Below are 21,200 nucleotides of genomic sequence, written 5' to 3'. Positions count from 1 at the left end.
GAGATTACAATGCTACTTTCATAGGGAAAAATTATAGAACAATATGGTTCTTATAGTCTTTCTTGTCCGATAACTGTTTCATGTGTGTTCATAGGACTGATTTGCCTGTTTCCGGAAGAAAGCCCAGCCGTATCTATATTATGCCTGCTAACTTACCTTTAGCAGAACAGGACTGATAAAAATTATGCGTAAATGGGATCCAACTACCAAGGTCTTTCTAACTGAATGGCTTCGTTTTTACCGACTGAACTATGCGGGCTTCATTATTATTGTTGCTAGTAGTAATATGCGACTTCAATACAGCAATTATTATGGGATGAATTTTACTCAGATTCACTATGTGAAACTTTTACAAGAAAATGTCGAACCGTTCCAGTTTTCAGTTCAGCTGTATTCGGGGCGACAAAGAAATAATGTGTCCAAATTATGTGCTGCATTACAAAAACTCTCTGACTTAAATGACTTAGCAGAAGTTGTTGGTACAAGAAACTGTCTGCATGGTTCAGTTTTTGTTCTAAATGGATTACTTTTACCATAACATTATCGAAAATTTAAAATTTTCGGTGAATTGTTTTTCGATGAATTGCATTTTTGACAAATTATCTTCGATGAATTCGCTTTTCGATGAATTTTCCTGTAACCCCATTAAAGGGATGCTGGTGACTCAGGGTCATGGTTTAAAGTTTTCTCTCCATAGTAATGCGCTTGGGGAAACAGTGCATTAGTCTCCCCTTGCTTTCTGCACCACAGTTTGCACCATTTTGTGACTAATAACAAGACTACTGCCTCTTGCTATTATGTTTTTTTTTCCAAACCTAGTAGGTAACTGAGAGAAGGCAGACCCCATTGCATAAGATGAAAAAATATAAAAATAGGAATGATTTACCCCTAGCTTGCCACTTGTAATCATCTTAGGAGATCTTCATGCACAGGTTGGAAAAGAAAAAGAGGAGTACATAAAATTTTGAGTCCATTTGGTTTTGGTTAGAGAAATGAGGAAGGACAAAGGATATTAGATTTTTCCATTCAAAATTATCTCAAAATTGGAAACAACTGATTTGAGAAAAGATGAAGTCACAGAACTCCTGGTTGTATTTGGGATGATAAGAAAATATCAGTATTAGATTATTTCATCCTTGATAAAGAGTGGAGCAGGGTTTTTATAGACATCAAAGTTTTACCTTCTGATGCTTTAGATGGAAAGATCACTTCAAGGTGTGTATTAAAAATAATTTTTTGGCAAGGACAAAAACAAAAAGAGTGAAAGCTTGAAGCTATAGATGTTGAAACAGACTGAATAAAGCAAAAAATTTTAGTTTTGGATCAGGTCCTTGGCCTGTGAGCTACACATAATAGATGAAGAATGGGAAAAGTTTAGAAATGTAATGGTGGAAACAGCAGAAGAGTGTGTGTGGAAGAACAAGTAGAAGCAGAAAAGGAAAAGAAATGCACTGATGGTGGAATGAGAGAATTAAAGAAGTAATTCAATAAAAAAATAAATCTTTTTGGAATATTATAATGGCTAGATCCTGTGATGAAAGAACTGTTTAATATCAGAAAAAAAGCCATGCAAAATAATAATAATAATAATAAAATAAAATAATAACAACAATTCAAGAGGAAAAGATAAAAAGCTGGGTTCAATTTGCATATAAATTGTAAGAATATATGAGGTGCTTCCCAAAAGTTTGGGGAATTTGAATAGCATGCATGAACTGGTGTATGGCCTTCTGTCTATAAGAGACAGGGAACCAAGAGCTGCATTCTTGGGTTACGTGTGTTTTTGTAACATTGTGTTTTAGTGGCTCGGTAATTTACTTCTCCAACTGAAATGGTGGATTTTAATGAACAAAGAATCTACATAGAATTTTGCTTCATCCTCAAAAAACCTGCTGCAGAAACCCACCAAATGCTTAAGGAAGCATTTGGTGATAATATACAGTCGAAAAAAGCATGTTAAGTTTGCAACATTGTCCACAAGGAATCTTCCTCCTCCCCCCCTTTTCCCCATCAAAACTATTAATTGCAAGTTTATTTTACTGTGATGTTTTGAAACAGCTAAGGGAGATCATTTTCCGCAAACATCTAGACAAGTGGAGGAACAACAACTTGAGTTAATTCTAGTATTTGAATTTGGTGACAGTGATTTTTATAATTTCATGTATTGATATCTTATATATTTTTAAGGTATCCCAATTGGACAGCAGCATCTGATATGGCAGTCCCAAGAATTAGAAGATGACAATTGCCTCCATGATTATAGCATAACAGATGGAGCAACTCTGAAGCTTGTTTTAGGCATGAGGGGAGGACCAATAAATACTCAGAGAGGTAAGGGAGGAGGGGAATATATATATATATTGTTAGAAGTCATATGCCTGCATGTGCATAACACTAGAACTGTAGCTCGGACTCCAATTCAAACATAACTACAGATTTTAATATTCTGTTGTTGTTGTAGAAGTGCAATGCTTTTACAGTCTTTTATTTACTTTTATGTTATCACACCTGATCAAGTCGGCATTCTGACAAAACTAGTTGTGTGGATATATTAAATTTACTTGTTTCCTTATAGTCTCAGAATTCAGTTATTAGATAATAGTTAACATATATATGAAGGCCTAATTTTTTAATTTTGATTACTTTTATTTCTTTGTTACATCCATATTTGATGCATTATTTCATTTTCATTTATTTTCCTTATTAAATATAGCTGTACAGTTAAACAGCTGTTAAACTTTTGATATCTTTATATCTTATAATATAATATTTTATATTAATCCCACATGTGAGAGATTGCAGAACCTATAGCATGCTAATTCCATGTATAAGTTTATATATATTGGGAACAATTTATTATTATTGCATGGGCATCTGCATGGAATATAAAGACACATCATAGGAAACCTGATTCATTATTCATGCAAATACCTGTCATATCTCTCCTTAAACTTACTCACTCACAACTGTCTCTGTCAATTTATTTCACCCATTCATCACTCTCCAAGCAAAAAATCTAGTCATCATGCTCTTGGTAACCTCAGCCTTACATAATTTTCAGTGGTGATCCCTTGTTCTCCTCCATTTCTTGTCATTTTTTAATAACTTGCATGTTTCTGCCTATTAACTAGATTTTCTAACCCACAAACATGGAATATTCCATATGAGGATAGATTGAAGGTTTGAGAGATAGAAAATCAAGTAACCAATCCTTTCTTTTAATGCTACATGGTGATCAGCATTCATTTTGATAAATTATAGACACTACTACTATGTTAAGAATAATTATTTCAATTTCCCAGCATTTGACCTTCATGTTAAGGTCGTCAGCTGGAATACACATACACGTGTGTGCGCACGCATGCGCTTGCACGTGCACACACACACACACACACAGAAAAGCTATATCACAATTCAAACAATATGACAAAGTGACAATGATTTGATCAACTGTTATTCTACTGGCCTGACCTCCAGTGAATGAAAAAAGAAAACCTTACATCAAAGTTATATCCTATTTTTATAACATGGTCAGAGAACAAATTTATATTATCTTTTAATACAACAATAGTGGTGACTTAATCAATATTTTACATAAGTGTTTGTTATATTAAGGCAATGATCCTGGAGTACTACAGTCCTAATTATAATTCATAATGAACTCTTAGAACAAAAGATTATGGATGGCACAAATTCTACCCACATAAGCTTTTGTTCAAAGAGTTCATTATTATAATTAGGACTGTAGTACTCCAGGATTGTAGCCTTAATATAATATAACAGACTTTTTTTTTTTGTTAAATTATTCATTAGGCCACCACTATTGTTGTATTAAAAGATATGAATTTGTTCTCTATGTTATAAAAAAAAATAGCATATAGCTTTGATGTAGGTTTTTTTTTTTTTCCCACTGCAGGTTAGGCCAGTAGAATAATGGTTGAATCATTGTCACTTTATATACTTTTTGAATTGTAATGTAGTTTGTCTCTCTCTATATATATATACAGTTTGTGTACATTCCAGATGATGACCTTAATATGAAGGTCAAAAGGTGAGAAATTAAAGTAATTATTCTAACATAGTAGTTTCCATAATTTATTAAAATGAATCAAGATGTCAACATTTCAGTCACTTACCTATGCATCTTCCACATCTTCTTCATCCTCAAGAAATCCAAGTAAACAATTTTTATCCCTTATAAAAAGGGATAATAATCTCTTTATCTCTACTTTCAGTGTAATCTGGAATCCATTTTTGTTATTGTAATACTCAGCTTGTAATTTTTTCATCCCAAATTGAATAGGGTTAAGGTTCTTGCCTTTGGACAAAAACTGAAGAAAGTGGCATTTTTGCTGAAAGCTATCAACCTGGTGTAAGCAACATTGAGTTCACTGCTTTACTGGATGAAGAAACTCAGTGAGAAGGAGATATTAGAGCTGTTACACAAACTAAATAAGAATTTAACAATAGAGACTGATGGGATATCAGCACAGGTGCTAAAAGAGTGTTAGACTGAAGTGGCTATTCCTTTAACCAGGCTGTATAATTTGAGGCTCAGAACAGAGAAGATTCCGCAGGAGTGGAAAGAATGCATGGTAATCCCATTGCACAAGGGTGGCAAAGACCGATGTATCCAACTATCGATCAATCAGCAACTCAGGAGTGGTGGTGAAGATTTTGGAAAAATCAGTTAGGGCTTGCATTCAGAAATGTATTGACAGTGAATCTCTGCTTTGCAATGCTAAGCAGAAGCATTTAGTATTATAGAATTTTTACTAAGGGAAGGTCATGCTTTAGCAAATTGTTCACATTCTTTAATAATGTTACCATTGAACTAGACAAGGGGAATGGATACACTATGATACTTCTGGATTTTGCTAAGGCTTTTGACAGAATACAGCATGGAAGACTGTTGCATAAATTGGAGAATATGAATTTGGATTATAAAATATTAGCGTGGATAAGAGGATGATTGATTGACAAATATCAAAAAGTGGTATATGCGGGATGTGAGTCCACAAGCTTTAAGGTAACAAGTGGTATGCTGCAAGGATCAGTCCTTCATCCATTGTTATTCAATCTATACATTAATGACATTGGGAAGGATTTGAGGCAACATACATCTATTTGCTGATGATACAAAGTATCATCAGCAAATAGATGTATGTCGCCTCAAATCATAGGTAAGGTAATCAGGAATGCTGCTGATGTGCAGTACTTGCAGAATAATTTGAATAGGCTGGAATTGTGGGCATGGGAAAATGGATGTCAGTTCAACATCAGTAAATGTAAAGTCATGCACTTTAGCATGATTAGATATCCAATGTTGTGTTATATTGTTGGGATTATGCTAGAAGAAACTGATCAGGCTAGGGATCTTGTAGTGTTAGTAGATAGGAAGTTGAAGTTCAGAGGCCATGTAGCAAAGATTGCAAATACAACTCGAAAGATAATTGCAATGCTGAAACGAACTTCCATGTGTAAAGATAACAATGTTATTTTGTTTCTTTACAAGGCCTTGATAAGACATCATTTGGACTGTTGTGTGCAACTTGACTGCCATTTTATTATACAAAGTGAGTAAACTCTTTGCAAAAGAACTTCCACCCATGAAAGTTCTTTTGCAAACCTATAGCACATTCGTACTGTGAATGGGCTAAGATTTTATTTTCTATTTTTTATTAATTTAATATATTTTTGTATTGTTTATTTATTTTTTACATTATCCAGAAACCCTGCTGTAGAGACCAAACACAGAAATTTTTCAAGCCACTTCAGGCCTTTAATAAGTAGGATAGTGTCTCACACCAGGCAGTGAAGTTCATCACCCATCTAAAGGTAATCACAAGCATCATTCTCATGGCAAGATTCAAACACATGACCTGTTGGTTAGAGAGTGGATATATACTAACCTCTTGTACAACCAGGTTTTGGGTACTTAAGTAACTTTGTTATATCACCCACACAGATCAGAGGTCCCAAGATCTATGATAGCAGTTCTGGGTGTGGGCAAGTGATTAAAAAGATGATAGAATTTTGATGACTTTCTTGAGAACCTGAAGGTTGTAGTCATTGGGAAAGACTGTTCCAAAGAGTAGATGTGTAGAAAATGAAAAGAAGTTGGTTCAAGAAATTTGGAGCTGAACCATGTATGGGCATTTTAGCCACAGCTGCTTGCATTTGGACATGATTAGAAGGAAGTGGAGAAATGACAGTGGCCACTTCACTGAGCAGTGCTGGTAGAAATACCTATATAAAATACATTATGCAGCAACAGAGCATCTATGAGAAGGCATTCGGAGGTAGAGAGAGAGAGAGAGAGGGCCAACAGTTGAATTCTCTCTTCTGAATACAATCAAGCATTCTAAGGAAGGTCCTACATACATCACCCATGAATGTGGAAAAAATATTCCAAGGTCAGGTATTTTGGACTTTATAAAGTATAAGGAGTTCAGCAGGAGAGAAATACTGTTTAGAATGAAAAATAATACCAGCTTTTTTTGAGGCTGAAGAGATTATGGACCTGATGTGCTTGTACCAGGATAGGCTAGCTGTGAATGTCAACTCCAGATGAGAAACTGATCCTGTTGGTTGGTGAACATAATATATTGTCAAAAAGTGAGGCTTGCTCTTTCTTCTGGGAAGTGAGACAGGATTGCATTTTGGTGACAGAGTACTGTCATCAAAAAGCTATGAATAGAATTGGATCAGAGAGCAAGAGAGAGAAGATCATTGATGTGCAGGTGGAAAAGTGTATGTGAAAGCAGAGAACCCTGTGGGTAACTAGCATTGAGTGAAAAATCTGATTACTGAAGAAAATGCTAGCATTACATTCACAAAGGGAAGGAGGAATACCATAAGATAATAGTTTTATAAAAAGAGTACAATACTAGACTATCAAATGCTTTGGAAATATCAAGAGCAACCGCTTGAATTTCTTTAAACTTTTCCATGGCCTTTGTTCAAAAGTTTGAGTTGACCAGAATGAGTGGTTAAAAAACCTATAGCACATCAGTGCCATGTATGTGGGGACAAGTGGTTATAAGAAGAGAGAAGGAACCTGTTGATGCATTTTTCTAAGAACTACAACTAGAGGTTGTAGGAGTTCTTAGGAAAAAACTGCATAGGAGAGAATTCCAAAGCACAGAGGTAAATGAAAGAAGTTGGTTTGGTATGCTTGAAACAGGGTAGTGAATGGATGCTGACCAGTAGTAATAGTACTGGTTAAGGAAAAGTGGAGTAATAGCAGAAGTAAGTTTATCAGAACACTGTCCATGAAAATATCTATAGAAGAGGCATAAGACAGGAGTAAAGTATTCCTGTCTCATTTTGGATATCATCAAGCATTTTTAGGGAGATTGTCATGCACAACTCCAAATGTGAGAACAGTATTCTCACACCTGAGGTGGTGCACTAAATATGGTCGATATGGTTATCAGAATTTGGAGAGCATTAGAAGCAGCAAGTGAATGGAGGAAGGAAATTTTGAGCTATGGCATTCAAGTTTTGTCATTTTCTGACATGGAATCTCAAAATTTGACACACGCACAAGTTTCATCCTTGTGGCAGAAGGAATCATATAACATAGTTTGAAAAGTCAAGGCCAACAGTAGTTGTTAAAGTTCTTTAGAGACAACAACTCAGTATTACATATTTGTTAAGTGTGACAATGCACAATGTTTATATTAGAGTTAATTAAGACCATAAATGTGGTGAAGTGAATGCAGACTTTATTTATTTTTAATGGGTTTTTGTTGATTTTGTGGGTCTTTGTTTTAATATTTTAATAATTTTGTGTGTAATTATAGTTTTTACCACATATTTTAAGAGAATATAATAATGAACTGGCTGTGCCATTAACCTGACTATTTAATGAAAGCCTTGCAATGGAGCAGGAGGATAAAATAGTGTGAATGAATAAGGGTGGTCGTAGAATGGAGGCATCAAACTTTTGACCAGTTTGTATTTCTTCTGTAGTTGTTAAGATTTTGGAAAAATTATTAAGTACTCATATACAGAATTTGACACATGATGACAGTATTGTAGAAAGTTTCTTCACTTGGTTACAAATTAAACTATACTTGTTTAATTTGTAACCAAGAAATTATATTCTTGTTTAATTCTTGTTTAATCCCAATATAAGCAAACATAGTTTGCATGTGAAGTATCTTGATGACTAGGCTACTTGTTATAGGCTTTGACTTCACATTACGTGCCTCAGTATTCCATTAATGCAAAACATGCTTCCTTTTGACGTATTAGGGACATAATATATTGATGTGCATTAGGGAAGGGTCACTACCTAGACTAGTTTTCCTTTATTGAGGTCTCATTATTGGGATTCAGAAAGATACAAGGTTGAATTAATGCAGGACTCATATATTTTCCATACTTTTTTGTTACTTATATATGGAAATATGACTTCTGCATTTATTCTACGTGAATCTTTTTGGGTCTGGCTCCCACTGATGAGAGGTCATCAGTGGGCAGTCAGAAAGCTACAAGGTCGAAACTAGTATGGATGGTGATCCTTCCCATAATGCATAGTGATATATATACATCCAAAAGGGAGTGTTTTGCATTATGGGATACTAAGGCAATTGATGTGAAGTCAACAGCCTCTGCATACAAGTAGCTTAGTTGTGAAGATTCTTCACATGAAAACTTTGTTTGCTTACACTTGGGTAAAAGATTAAACAAGAATATAATTTCTAACAAGTATAATTTATATTGAGGCCAATATTACTTATGCAGGCCATCATGAATTTGGTATAACCTGATATCCAAACTCATACAACATATGAGTTTGGATATCAGGTTAGTGGATTGTATTAGCAACTGGCTTTCTGATGGATATCAGAGAGTTCTATATAGGGGAGCAGTGTTACAGAGTAGGAAGTTATAAGTAGAGTTCAGTGCTGTGAGAATTACTGTTTGATCTTTATGTTAATGATATTGAGATATTTGGTGTTTGCAGATGTTGTGAAGCTTGGGAGGATTATTAGTATTTGTGCTGATGTTTTGGCTCTTCAAGAGGATTTCTGTAAGCTGAAAAGGTGTGCAAATGAATGAGATATCTGTTTAATGCAGTTAAATGTAAGGTGGATTCTCGGATAAAATGCTGCATACTCACTTGGTGGATACTGGAAGAAATGGAAGAAGCAAGGGATCTTGGGATGATTGTAGATAGAAATTTGAAGTTCAGAGGACATATCGCCAAGGTTGTCAAGTCAACCTAGAGAATTGCTGCAATATGGAGGAGGATGTGAACCAGCCATGATAAAAGGATAGTGGTTCCATTGCATAAAGCTCTGATCACACCTGCCTCCATTACTTTGTTCTGATCAGGTCACCAGGATATGAAAGGGATGTAGTAACCTTGGAAAGAGTTCAGAGGCTGATAATGAAAATAATATTAGGGTTGTACAATGTTGGTTTTGAGGATACAATGAAGGCATGTAAACTGCAGAGTTGGTGGATACAAAGGATTACAGGGGGAGATATAATTGAGACATTTAAGCTGTTGAAAGTATTTATTGGATTAACACTGGGGAGATTTTTCATATGGTAGAACAAGGGGAAGGAACAAGGACAATGTGCCATCCATAGAAGTTACAAAAGTAGGTAGGGGTAAGAAGTAAGGTTTTTGCACATGCAGAGTGGTAGAAGCAAGGAATGCATTCCTGAGAGGGTGGAGAAAGTGCAAACAGTGTATGAGTTAAGAAGTGGCACAATAGACTGAAACAACGGTGTAAGGTTGTCTAAAATGAACCTTTGACTCCATGAAAATCGGGAATAATAATGATAATAATATTGCTGTTATATTTATCTTTTTTCTCTTTTGACTGTTTGTTGAATTCTGTTTCTTTTCTTGTTAAGTTTCTAACATTCCAAATGGCAACATTTAATATATCTGTTATTTCAAATCTTGCTGTGATGGTTGTTTCCAATAAATATATCCTTTTTCTCCCCATTTGGATACTTCTGAGTTTATTACCAGACTTTTGCTGAACTTAACTCTAGGTTGGTGATGAACAACCTGGATGTCCAGAGGGAACTGGACAACAGAATTGAGGTAGATGAGTTATAGGCATTTACTATAACTGTTTTACATTTACTATATAGGCTGTTACAAGAGCTTGATTTGAATATAACAGTTGATTGTATGGGATGTTATTATGGGTACTAAAGCTGGTTGAAAATTGCATCTAAAGGTAGGTAGAATGCACCATGATTTTTTGTAGAGAAGAGCATGGCTTATTAAAGATGGTCTTGCATTAGCAATCTGACCATGCTCTCTAATATAGTGACAGCTGAGTTAGATATTGGGAGATGGTTGTATCATGACAGAGTTTATAAAATCCAAAGGAATGAAGGTGCAAAATAAACTTGTGAAATGGATATGAAAGTAGCTGATTAACAGGTATCAGAAAGTGATGTATGGAAGAGCTAAGTTTGGGGAAGGAGGATGACTAGTGGTATATCTCAGGATTTTGTATTCAGGCCATTGTTGTTTAACTTGTATATTAGTGTTATTTAGGATGTCCAGTTATCTGTGTATAATACTAAATTGGGAAGCATTTAGTATTATAGAATTTAGAGACATGACTAATATGGAATTCCAGCAGTTGATTTGAATAGACTGCTTGCATCTGCAAATGACAGTGAATGTGAATTCAGTGTTGCCAAGTGTAAGATTATGCATTTTGAATGGAGGGCATTGCAGGTAGAGTATTATATTAATGGAAAATTGCTGCAAGTAGTCAGTAAGCTAGAACTTGGGGATTATTGTGGACAGTGAGATAAAGTTGGTAAAGTTATCGCCTTAGATAGCCGCACTGTTAAAGAGAACACTAACTTATAAGAAAAAAGAAGTTATTCTCCCACTTTATAAGGTTTTGATAAGATCATGTCTGGCTACTGTGTCCAGATATGGTTATTTGGATTCCAAGGATATGGGAAGATAGTCTTGAAGATCCAGCAGCAAGTAACCGAGTTGGAAACTGAACCCTGGAATTGTGCATGTGATGAGTAGATGACAAAGAAGAATTAATGATAAAAACATACAAGTTAATAAAGTAATTTTGCAGCATAGATACAAGTCAGATTTTGCAGCTTATAACTGGTGGAGTAGAACTCAGGGTCATCCCTGAAAGTTGAATATGGATGTGGGCACATGGGGAGTGTGTGAAATGAGCTGCTGTTAGATGTTATGAGTGCATTTTCATTAATTGTATTCAAAGAAAGATACGACAGGAATTTAATTATGAGTGTGTAATGGAACCTTCTCTGGATGAGTTAATTATCATTATTTAACATGTGATATTGCTTTGAATTGACCTAATGCAGAACTTTTGTGTTGGCTGAGGTTGCTAGATTATAAAAATATTGTATGAACTAGAATGATTTAGTATCATTTGTTAGAAGTTAATAGCTAACAGTATGTTTAAAAGATTTTTTTTTTCCAGCTCCTATTGAAAACAGGCATCTCCAAGACTTGGCTGATTATGTTGAAGGAAAAAGGTTTGCTTAAAGTCTTCCTCTCACATTTTAAATCTCTGCTAGTAGTATTACAATTGTCTAAATGGTTTCTCACAAATTTTAGAAACTTCCTTTTCAATCCAAGGAAATTTCTTCAGAATGGATGTACTTGTATATGGTTATAATATCTATTATTAGTTTCATCATATTCAGCAGGAGTTAACTGATAGTAACTACAACAATCATAATAACCATAGTAACTATTTCACCTTCACAATAATTTTTCATAATTATCAAGAACTTTCTTTTTGTAACTGTGAAAGATAGTATAAAAAATCATATGCAAATTTGAAGGGGGGGGGGTTGATGTATTAAAAAATTCACTGTTTTGTGAACTTTTTCACAAAAAATCATAAGGCAGTAGTTTTAAAATAGTATATAGAAAGGAAATAAGATGTGTGAGTTCATGTTGATCTCTGAATTATCCAGTTGTTATAAATCCAGAAGGCAAGATACAAAGATGGAAGTAATACCTAATAGAACTGTATAATGCCCATGGGCCTGGCAAAGCTATGTTCAGTGTTAACTCAAATAATCCAAGTATTCTTAAAGAAGAAATAGTAAGTGCAATAAAAGAACTACCTAATGGTCAAATGACAGGATGTGATGGAATTTCAGCTGAGTTAATAAAAGACGGGGAAAATGAACAGATATTTTAATAGAAATAATACAGAATATATATGATACATGCAAACTACCAGAAGACTTCATAAAATCTATTTGCATTCTGATATCAAAATAGATTAATGCAGTAGAATGTAAAGATTTTAGAACAATTAATATCATCCCATGCTTCAAAAATACTATTGAAAATAATAAAAATATAATGTTTTCTAGAATTAAATACCATATAAGTGAACAACAAAAAAGATTCATGCCAGGAAAAAGTATAATCACTTGAAAACTAATGTAATAAAAAAAAACTGACATTGAGTTTATAGGTTGTAGTAATTATTTAATAAAACCTAGTTTGGCAATTAGGCTAGTGGCTTCCTCTGGATTAGGATGAACACACAAGTATACGACAAGTGTTTAATATCATTACATAACTAAAAAACACCAAATGTGTAGGAACCGTTACACAAAAATACAAGTAAAACAGAAACATGTTGAGTGTGGAAGCTGGCACATGGTCAGTCATTGTTCAGCAGGTGTGCTCAATAGTTTGCAGAAAAATTAAAGTCCAGTGTGTTTAAAGATCTGATAAGTGACTTCTTCCAAATGTCACACAAAATCATTCCTTAGTTTCTGTTGAGAGTGTTCTTGTGACTTTGGCAAGTGTAACAGATTTCATACCGTCATCTTAAATCTAGAAAAAATTGAATGGGAATTGATTTATTAAAAATTCATTATTTTGTGCTCAAAAAATCTGAATATAATTTCAAAGTTTTTACTTTTCAAAGAACATTTTCATTCTAGAAGAGCTAAACAGATCTGTTGAAAAGCATCATTAGCTATGTTACATGAGAGAATACAATCCACAAGGTATGCACTGAATCAAGTTGATTCATTGTGTCTTGATTTGCACTGCACTCTATCTAACTACATAGATAATATAATCAATGCTACTGACAACAAAACTTATCTAACCTCCAAATACAGGCATATCAAAAAATTTAATGCTTTATTATTATTATTATTATTACGGGCAGCTCCAAGGAGTCCTTAGACTCATCGAGGGAGGCCCAACATCATGTCGAGAACAACTATTCAACATTCACACAGTATCTATCATACTTCACCTTGAACTCATTTACAGTCATGGCACCCACAACAGACTCTGGCAGCTTATTCCACTCATTTACCACTCTCCAAGTAAAAAAATTACTCTAACACCCTTGCTAACCACACTCTTACCAAGCTTCCATGGATGGCCCCTAGTCCTCCCACTACCAATCCTATTCTTAAAAATATCCTCTGAATTAACCTTATAGAAACCCTTCAGTAATTTGAATGTCTCAATCATATACCCCTTTTCTGCCTATCAACCAATTTCTGCAACCCACACATCTTCAACCTGTTCTCATAAGGTTCATTCCATAGTCCTGCTATTATCTTGGTCACTCGTCTCTCGATACTCCCCACCTCCTCCCCATCGAGAAGAAACCCTGGCACCCATATCTGGGCATAGTAGTCTAGGTGGGGTCTTATCAAGGCTCGATACAGAGGAATAATAACCTGTTTGTCTCTGCTCGTTTAAAGTGTTTTTCAGCAACCACGTGATTTGATGAGCTGATTTTGCCACTTTTGCGATGTGTCCCCTAAACTTCAACTCCCTATCCAACAACACTCCCAAATCCCTGGTCTCGTCAATCTCATGGAGTACAGTTCCACCAATGTGATATACTGCTGCTAATCTTTTCACCCCAAAATGCAAAACCTTACATTTAGTCACATTAAATTGACATCCATTCTCCTTAGCCAGTCCTCCAAACTATCCAAATGATACTGCAAAATTTTGACATTCTGAGCATTCACTAATTGCTCTACCTAACTTTGCATCATCCGAAAACAGATGCACAGGTCCTCTCAGATCCTTTCCTATATCGTTCATGAACAAATTAAACAGTAGTGGTCCAAGAACAGAACCCTGCGGCACACCACTAGTCACAGGCCATCTTTTGGATTCTACTCCTGAGTAAACCACTCTCTGATATCTCTCCATCAACCACCCTCCTATCCATCTCACCAACCCTATATCCATTCTCATTTGCTGCAGTTTATTGATTAGAATTCCATTTGGTATCCTATCAAAGGCTTTAGCAAAGTGCAGTAGAATCACTGTAAACCCGTTACCCTTATCCAGTTCAGCCGTCACTGTGTTATACAACATGAGCAAGTTACTAAAGCATGATCTACCCTTCACAAAACCATGCTGTCCCCAATACAGTATCCCATTTTCATCTATCCAATATTGTATTTTCCTCTTGACTATTTTCTCCAAGACCTTGACAACAATTCCTGATATGCTGATCGGCCGGTAATTTTCAACAGCAGTCTTGTAACCTCTTTTATGCAGTGGAACTATTTTTCCCTCTTTCCACTCCCTTGGGACTAACCCAGACCCGAGACTCAAATTAAACAAAATGGTCAAAGGCACTGACAATTCTTTAGCCGTTTCTCGTACAACACGAGCTAGTATACCATCCAATCCTGCAGATGAATTGACATTGAGGTTTTGCAATAGGCTATTCACCTCCACTTCATTCACCATAATTCCTGTATAAGCTGTTGGTTCTTCCATTTCTGCAATGTCACCACCTGGATGATATACTCTTGCAAAGTGCTCACTCAGTAATTCTACTATATCAACTGATTCGGTTACCTCCCTGCCATCGGTATTCTTTAAAATCAATCTGCCGTATACATTTTTTCTTTTACTTGCAACATATCGAAAAAACTGTTTGCGATTCTCTTTAGATTGCATGGTTAATGTTCTTTCATAATCCGCTTTTGCTTTTCTTACCACCCTTGTTAACCTTCTGGCCTGGGCTTTATACCGTTCATGTGCCTGCACTTCACCTTTCTCCTTAAATTCCCTCGACAGTTGTTTCTTTTTTTGCAGCTCAAGCTTAATGGTATTATTCATCCATTTAATCCCTACTTGATTTATTATTCAGACTCTAGGTATGCAGTCAGCCATTGCCTCCTGCAAACACTTTTTAACCGCCTCCCATGCACTATCAACATCCAGCCCTTGCAGTTTTATATGCCATGGTACTGAACCAATCAAACTCCTAAGCTTGTCATACTTACCAGCCCGATAATTCCACATGTACCCTGTCTTAATTGTAAATTCCACACCTTTAGCCACCTCCCAAGTCAAGACCCTATGATCACTCTCACTAATTGGCGACAATGTGGTCATATTCGTTACAGTCAAATCCTCAGATGCAATTACTAGGTCAAGCACTCTCTGGCCTCTAGTATTTTCCATTACATGCTGTCGCAGACAGTTATCCCTTAATCAGTGCTCCAATCAGTGCTGCCATAGTTGAAATCTCCTATAATAATTACCCTCCTTCCACTCATTTCTTCTATTTGCTTATGCATACTATCTCCACAATCTTTTCCATCACCTGGTCTATAGCAGCACTCAATTGTATATTTTGTTCTGCTAGCCTCAATCTCACACCAAAGGGCCTCAAATGTGCTCTTTTCTCTATCCTGCAATTCAACTTCTATTCTCCTTGGCTGCAGCTCATCAGCTATCATCAGTAATACTCCTTCCCCCCATTTTATTCTCCCTGTCATTCCTGAACACACTATACCCCTCACATTCAATCCCACTAGCTATATCATCTTCAGTCAGCCATGTTTCACTAATCCCAATAACCTGTGGTGTGGAAGTGCCAACCAAGGCCAAAAATTCTTCCTTCTTGTTCCTAATACTCCTAGCATTAGTATACATGAATTGCAGACCCTAGTTATCCCCATCCCTACCTTGATTCCTTATGCTAACTATCCTATTTTGTTTTGTTGTCCTTCTTATTCGTTCAGGTATATTATACTCATTCATACACTCAACTGCCTCCCTAAAGTCTGCATACTCCCCCCCCCTCAATAAATCTAGTTTCCCTGATTCTGCACATCCACTTCATTCAACAACGCTTTTTTAAGTCTCCTTACACCGAATCCATTCAAATGCAAACCATCCATCTTATGTAGATTCTTTCGCCTATCGAACTCACTCCACATGTCCAAAAATTCCATACCACTCATCCTGCATAACCCACGCATAAAGTCATTTGCAATTATGGCCCTCCTTCGATACTCTTCACTGGTATACCGCTGATAAAGACTAATCATCCTAACTCTCTCACTCTTCTCTTTTGTTACCTCGAACAATTCCTTCAGGTCCTCTATCATTCCCATTTTATTTCCTTTCAAATCGTTTGTACCTGCCACCGCTATCATTTCTTTCACCTTTGCTTTTGCTCCCTAGTAGACTCACTTACGTCCTTTATGGTCGCACCAGGTTGCTACGATTTTGTCAAATTCTCTACTATCACTCCTCGTACTAACGAATCTCCATACAATCTCTTTATACGAGAAGATTTTAGAATCAAGAGACCCTACCCAATGAAAAGGTACTATTTAACTTTTCTGATCACAACTTGACATAGCAGAAGCTAGCATTTTAAAGAAAGGGTTCAGTTTTGCAGTCACACCAGAGCACATTCCTAAAATAGATATCATTTGCAATTTAGAAAAGGCCCTTTACTTTCACCTCAACCCATTGTAAATGACATTAGATTAAACACTGCGATTTTTCTCTCGTCTTCTCATTCTCCTAAAAAGAATATCAGCTCCTTTGAAAAAAGAGCACTTTCAAATTTAAAGAAGAATAAAGATATTATAATACTTAAGGCTGATAAAGGCAATTCAACTGTGATCTTGAATACAACTGATTATATGTCCAAAATTTCAATTCTACCTTCTGACACCTCTACTTACACTCCATTAGAATATGACCCTACTTGAACAAACCATGAAGAAACCAATAACCTTTTACACAACATGACTGACATGATCTACGGATCTTAGAAAAGATTGAAATCCATGCATCCCTTAACTCCATGTTTATATGGAACACCCGAGAAGTACTCAAGATTAATATTCCTTTTTTGACTGATCGTAGATGGTATTAGCTCGCCTACTTATTTGTTATCTAAACATCTTGCTGATCTTCTAAAGGAGCATATTTGATACATGGACACCTACATCAAAAATACTTTGTAGAAAAATAGAATTTCTGTCTCACCAACAGACATTCTAGCTAGTATGGATATCGTATTGCTATTCACAAATGTTCCTGTGGATGAAGTTATTGTACTTATAGATAATCACAGGACATCTCTCAACTATTTAAACCTTTTCTAGACATTCTAATTTCGAAAAAAGCAGACGGAGGCATTTCTCTTGGTGTGTACCGTAAGCCAACTTATTTCTCCTTGTTGCACCATATTTCAATGTTATGTACAATAACCAAAAATTAGTTATTGTATGTATGCTGAAAAAGAGGGCTATCTCTATTATAAGAGATGAAGGAACACTAACAGAAGAATTACATTCTATTCTCCAACTATTGATCATCAATGGATATCTTAAAAAAATGGCACAAAGAATACACTATTCTGTAATCCCTCTCCACAACAGATCTATGATATTCATTACAGAGCCTTAGTTTCCATTCCTTTTATTGCAAATCTCCTGAAATCTTATGACATTAGAGTGGCCTTCAAACCCATTATGATGGTACAGAGTCTGTTAAAGTATCACAGTCCTTTCAACAAACATCCTGGAGTTTACAATATTCCATGTTCTTGTGGCTTTAATTGCATAGGACAAACATTGAGAAGTTTAGAAATAAGACAAAAGGTGCATGTTGGAGATGTCAATAACTACAGAGAAGACAGCTTAGGTCTGGCATTCCATTTTTCCCACACTCACCACAACATTAAATGGAACAAAAGCTCCATGCCGTACATAGTAGACAACTTCAGTGCCTGCAACATCAAAGAAGCTACAGTAGTAATCCACAAGGACTCTCAACAGAAATCAAAGGATGATTTTGTGTGACATTTGGAAGTCACTTATCAGATCTTTAAACACATTGAACTTTAATTTTTCTAAACTATTGGGCACACCTGTTGAACAACTGGTATTAGGAGTCTAGAAAAACAATAACTGGTATGAGACCTAAAACTAAATTATAAAGGGAGGAATAGTGAAAATGTGAGTATAAGAGTGACAATGTTATATAACTTGTGTTAATGACAGGAATGGACTTTGTCGTGGAAATGTTGACAAGGAGAGAATGATTTCAACTTTGTGTTTGTCTGATTCAGACCCATCAAATGTGTGCAAAGATGTCTACATGTATAAGGCACTAGAGAAGAATAGAGATCTGCAAGTTGTCCAACTGTGTTATGTGGACTGCAGACAAGCGTATACAAAAGAACATGCACGTAGATTATTATATCTGTACACTAATGCTAGGAGTATCAGAAACAAAGAGATAGAGTTTGTTGCCTTAGTAAATATGTTGGGACCTCAGATTGTAGGCATTAGTGAGACCTGACTAACAGAATCAGACATACTAACTGGTATCGAGTGTCAAGGGTACGGTATTTTTAGGAAGGATAGACAGGATAGGTGAGAAGGGGATGTGCTGCTAATGATATCAAATGTCTTGAATCCAGTTAGAGTTGAGATCTATGACTGCAATACTAGTAACAATTTTTCATGTGACAGTGAGTTTGAAGCCATCTAGTGTGAGGTGGACTCTAACAAGATCAGTTACATAGTGCGGGTGTTGATACAGACCTGGTGGATCGGTTGCTAGTGATGAAGAAATGCATCATCAAATTGAAAAGATGAGTGCAAAAAGAGTAATCGTAGTGGGTGACTTTATCCAAATATTGATTGGGTAGCAGTAAAATCTCATGAAAATAATGAAAATGCATTTATTGAGCTGTTGCGGGGCAACTTCCTCAAGCAGCATGTGACAGAAGGAACTCGTGGTCAAAGAGTGTTAAGATTTAATTATAGTGTCAGAGGGTGTTTCAGTTAAAGACATAACTATTCTGCCTCCAGTTGGACAGTGATCATGCAGTACTCACTTGGGAAGTGACTAAGTTTATGAATGTTCCATTCAGAAAAGGTTACATGCTAAACTGCAAAGCAGGAAATGATGACCAACTGAGGAGTATCCCAAGTTCAGTGGAATGGGATCAGTTGCTGGATGGGAAGAATATTGACATTGCATGGGAAGCATTTAAACAATACGATGCGAGATCAGAATGTGTCCCGAGAGTTTGAAGAATAAATAGGGTAGGAGTCATATGGATGTGTAATCTTATTAAGCAAAAGATTCATAAGAAAGGATGATGTCGAAGGAATAGCATGTGCATTATGAAAATTATAAGCAGCAGGCTAGAAAAGTCACAACTGTTGTACGGAAAGCAAAGTCTGTGTATGAAAAGAAACTGGCTTTGTGTGCTAAAGACAACCCACAATATGCTGCAAGTAAAAGAAAGAATGAATATGAAAGAATAACTTCTAAATGTAGATGGCATGAGGGTTACAGATGCAGAAGAGGTTGTTCACCTAATGGTGCCCATTTTTTTAAAAGCTATCAATGTGGTGTACGCAACATTGAGCTCACTGCTACTTCTTCACTGGATGAAGAAACTCGGGTGTATGAGGATGAGGTATTAGAGCTGTTGCACAAACTGAATAAAAATTCACCAATAAGGACTTATTTATTTTGTGTGCGAACTACAGAAAATGTAAGAGCTTACATATAAATGATTAAACGCATACATTTAAAGAAATAGACATTAAAAGAATATGGATTAAAAACATACATTAAAAGACAAAAATGCCACTTGCATGAAATATTAAGTAAAAACATAAAATGTCAAATTTTACTCATCCAGTGACTAATATACTTTAAAGCTGTTTCGTTACACTGCATTAAATCTTCTCGGGTACATATATTATTAATGTCTATTAAGCAGCATTGCAGAAGATGATCCATGGTTTGTGTTTCGCCACATGAGCAGCTGTCATTATCTGTGTAGTCCTATCTAGCCATATTCTGCTTTGATCTGCCCATTCCGGAATGAAATCTATTCAATGTCTTCCATCTTTGCCAGTCAAGATGTAAGCTGGAAGGAAGAGATTCGTTTAAGTTCAGAGCCTCTGGAGATTGTTCTTGCCACATTGTTAACCTTGTAGCTTTTATGGAATCAACCAACAGTTCCACTGAGTGAATAAAACTTTTCCTTGATCTTAACCTCTTATTTACTGCAACTTGTCCATACAAAGGATGCCATTCATTATTTAGTTGTTGTTTCCACTCATATCTACTCTGTGTAGTCCTTCTGATGTGAAGAGGTGCAATACCAGACAATGAGTATAGATGGTCAATTTTTGTAGGCTTAAGGCAGCCAGTAATGTGCCAACATGTTTCATTAAGATCATTATCAATAATTTTGACATGTGATGATCCAAACAGGGCTAGCATACTTGGCTGTCAAAAAGCAGAGGTGTGCAGTACTTGTGGATTTGCACCCCACCAAGATGGTGTTAATCGGTGCAGAATATTATTACGTGTTTGAGTTTTAGCTGCTGTCTTCTCTATGTGTTGCTTATAATTTAGGGTCCTATCTAGTGTAACACCTAGGTAAGTTGGATTTGGATAATTGACCAGTTTCACACCATTCCATTCTATATTCAACTCTCTCCTCGCCTCCCTATTATTGAGATGGAAAAGACACATTTGGGTTTTACTGGGATTTGGTTTCAGTTGGTTTTCCTTATAGTAAACTGTAAGGGTTTCTAGCTCTTGTGTGAGCTGCTTCTCAAAGTCATCAAAGGATTTTGCTTGATAAGCTATTGCCCCGTCATCTGCATATAAGAAGGTTCTTGACCCTGGGTTTATAGGTTGGTCATTAGTGTATATATATTGAAGAGGAGGGTAGATAGCACACTTCCCTGAGGTAGACCATTTTTCTGGATATGCCATCTGCTCTTTTTTCCTTGAAAATTAACAAAGAATCTCCTGCTGAACAGCAGCGACCTAAATATCTCCACTAACCGATAGCTGTTTGTATTGCTGTAAATTTTGACTATAAGCTTTCTAAGATTTA

The 21,200-nt window shown here is 35.9% G+C and overlaps 1 protein-coding gene across 1 annotated transcript in view; it reads left to right on the top strand.

Moving 5' to 3' along the window:
- LOC150099545 (AN1-type zinc finger protein 4-like) overlaps positions 1–21,200 on the top strand; it is a 167,729-nt gene that overhangs the window by 34,853 nt on the left and 111,676 nt on the right. The window contains exon 3 of the mRNA XM_090403455.1: positions 11,469–11,523. Coding sequence (XP_090259581.1) covers positions 11,469–11,523 — 55 coding nt within the window. The remainder of the gene's footprint in view (positions 1–11,468; positions 11,524–21,200) is intronic.

The sequence above is a fragment of the Typopeltis vanoorti genome, chromosome 14, assembly GCF_054136105.1.
Source record: "Typopeltis vanoorti isolate ZY-2024b chromosome 14, IOZ_Tvanoo_1.0, whole genome shotgun sequence".
Classification (NCBI taxonomy): Eukaryota; Metazoa; Arthropoda; class Arachnida; order Uropygi; family Thelyphonidae; genus Typopeltis; species Typopeltis vanoorti.
The sequence above is the reverse complement of the archived record's forward strand: the minus strand, read 5'-3'. Positions and strand labels throughout refer to the sequence as shown.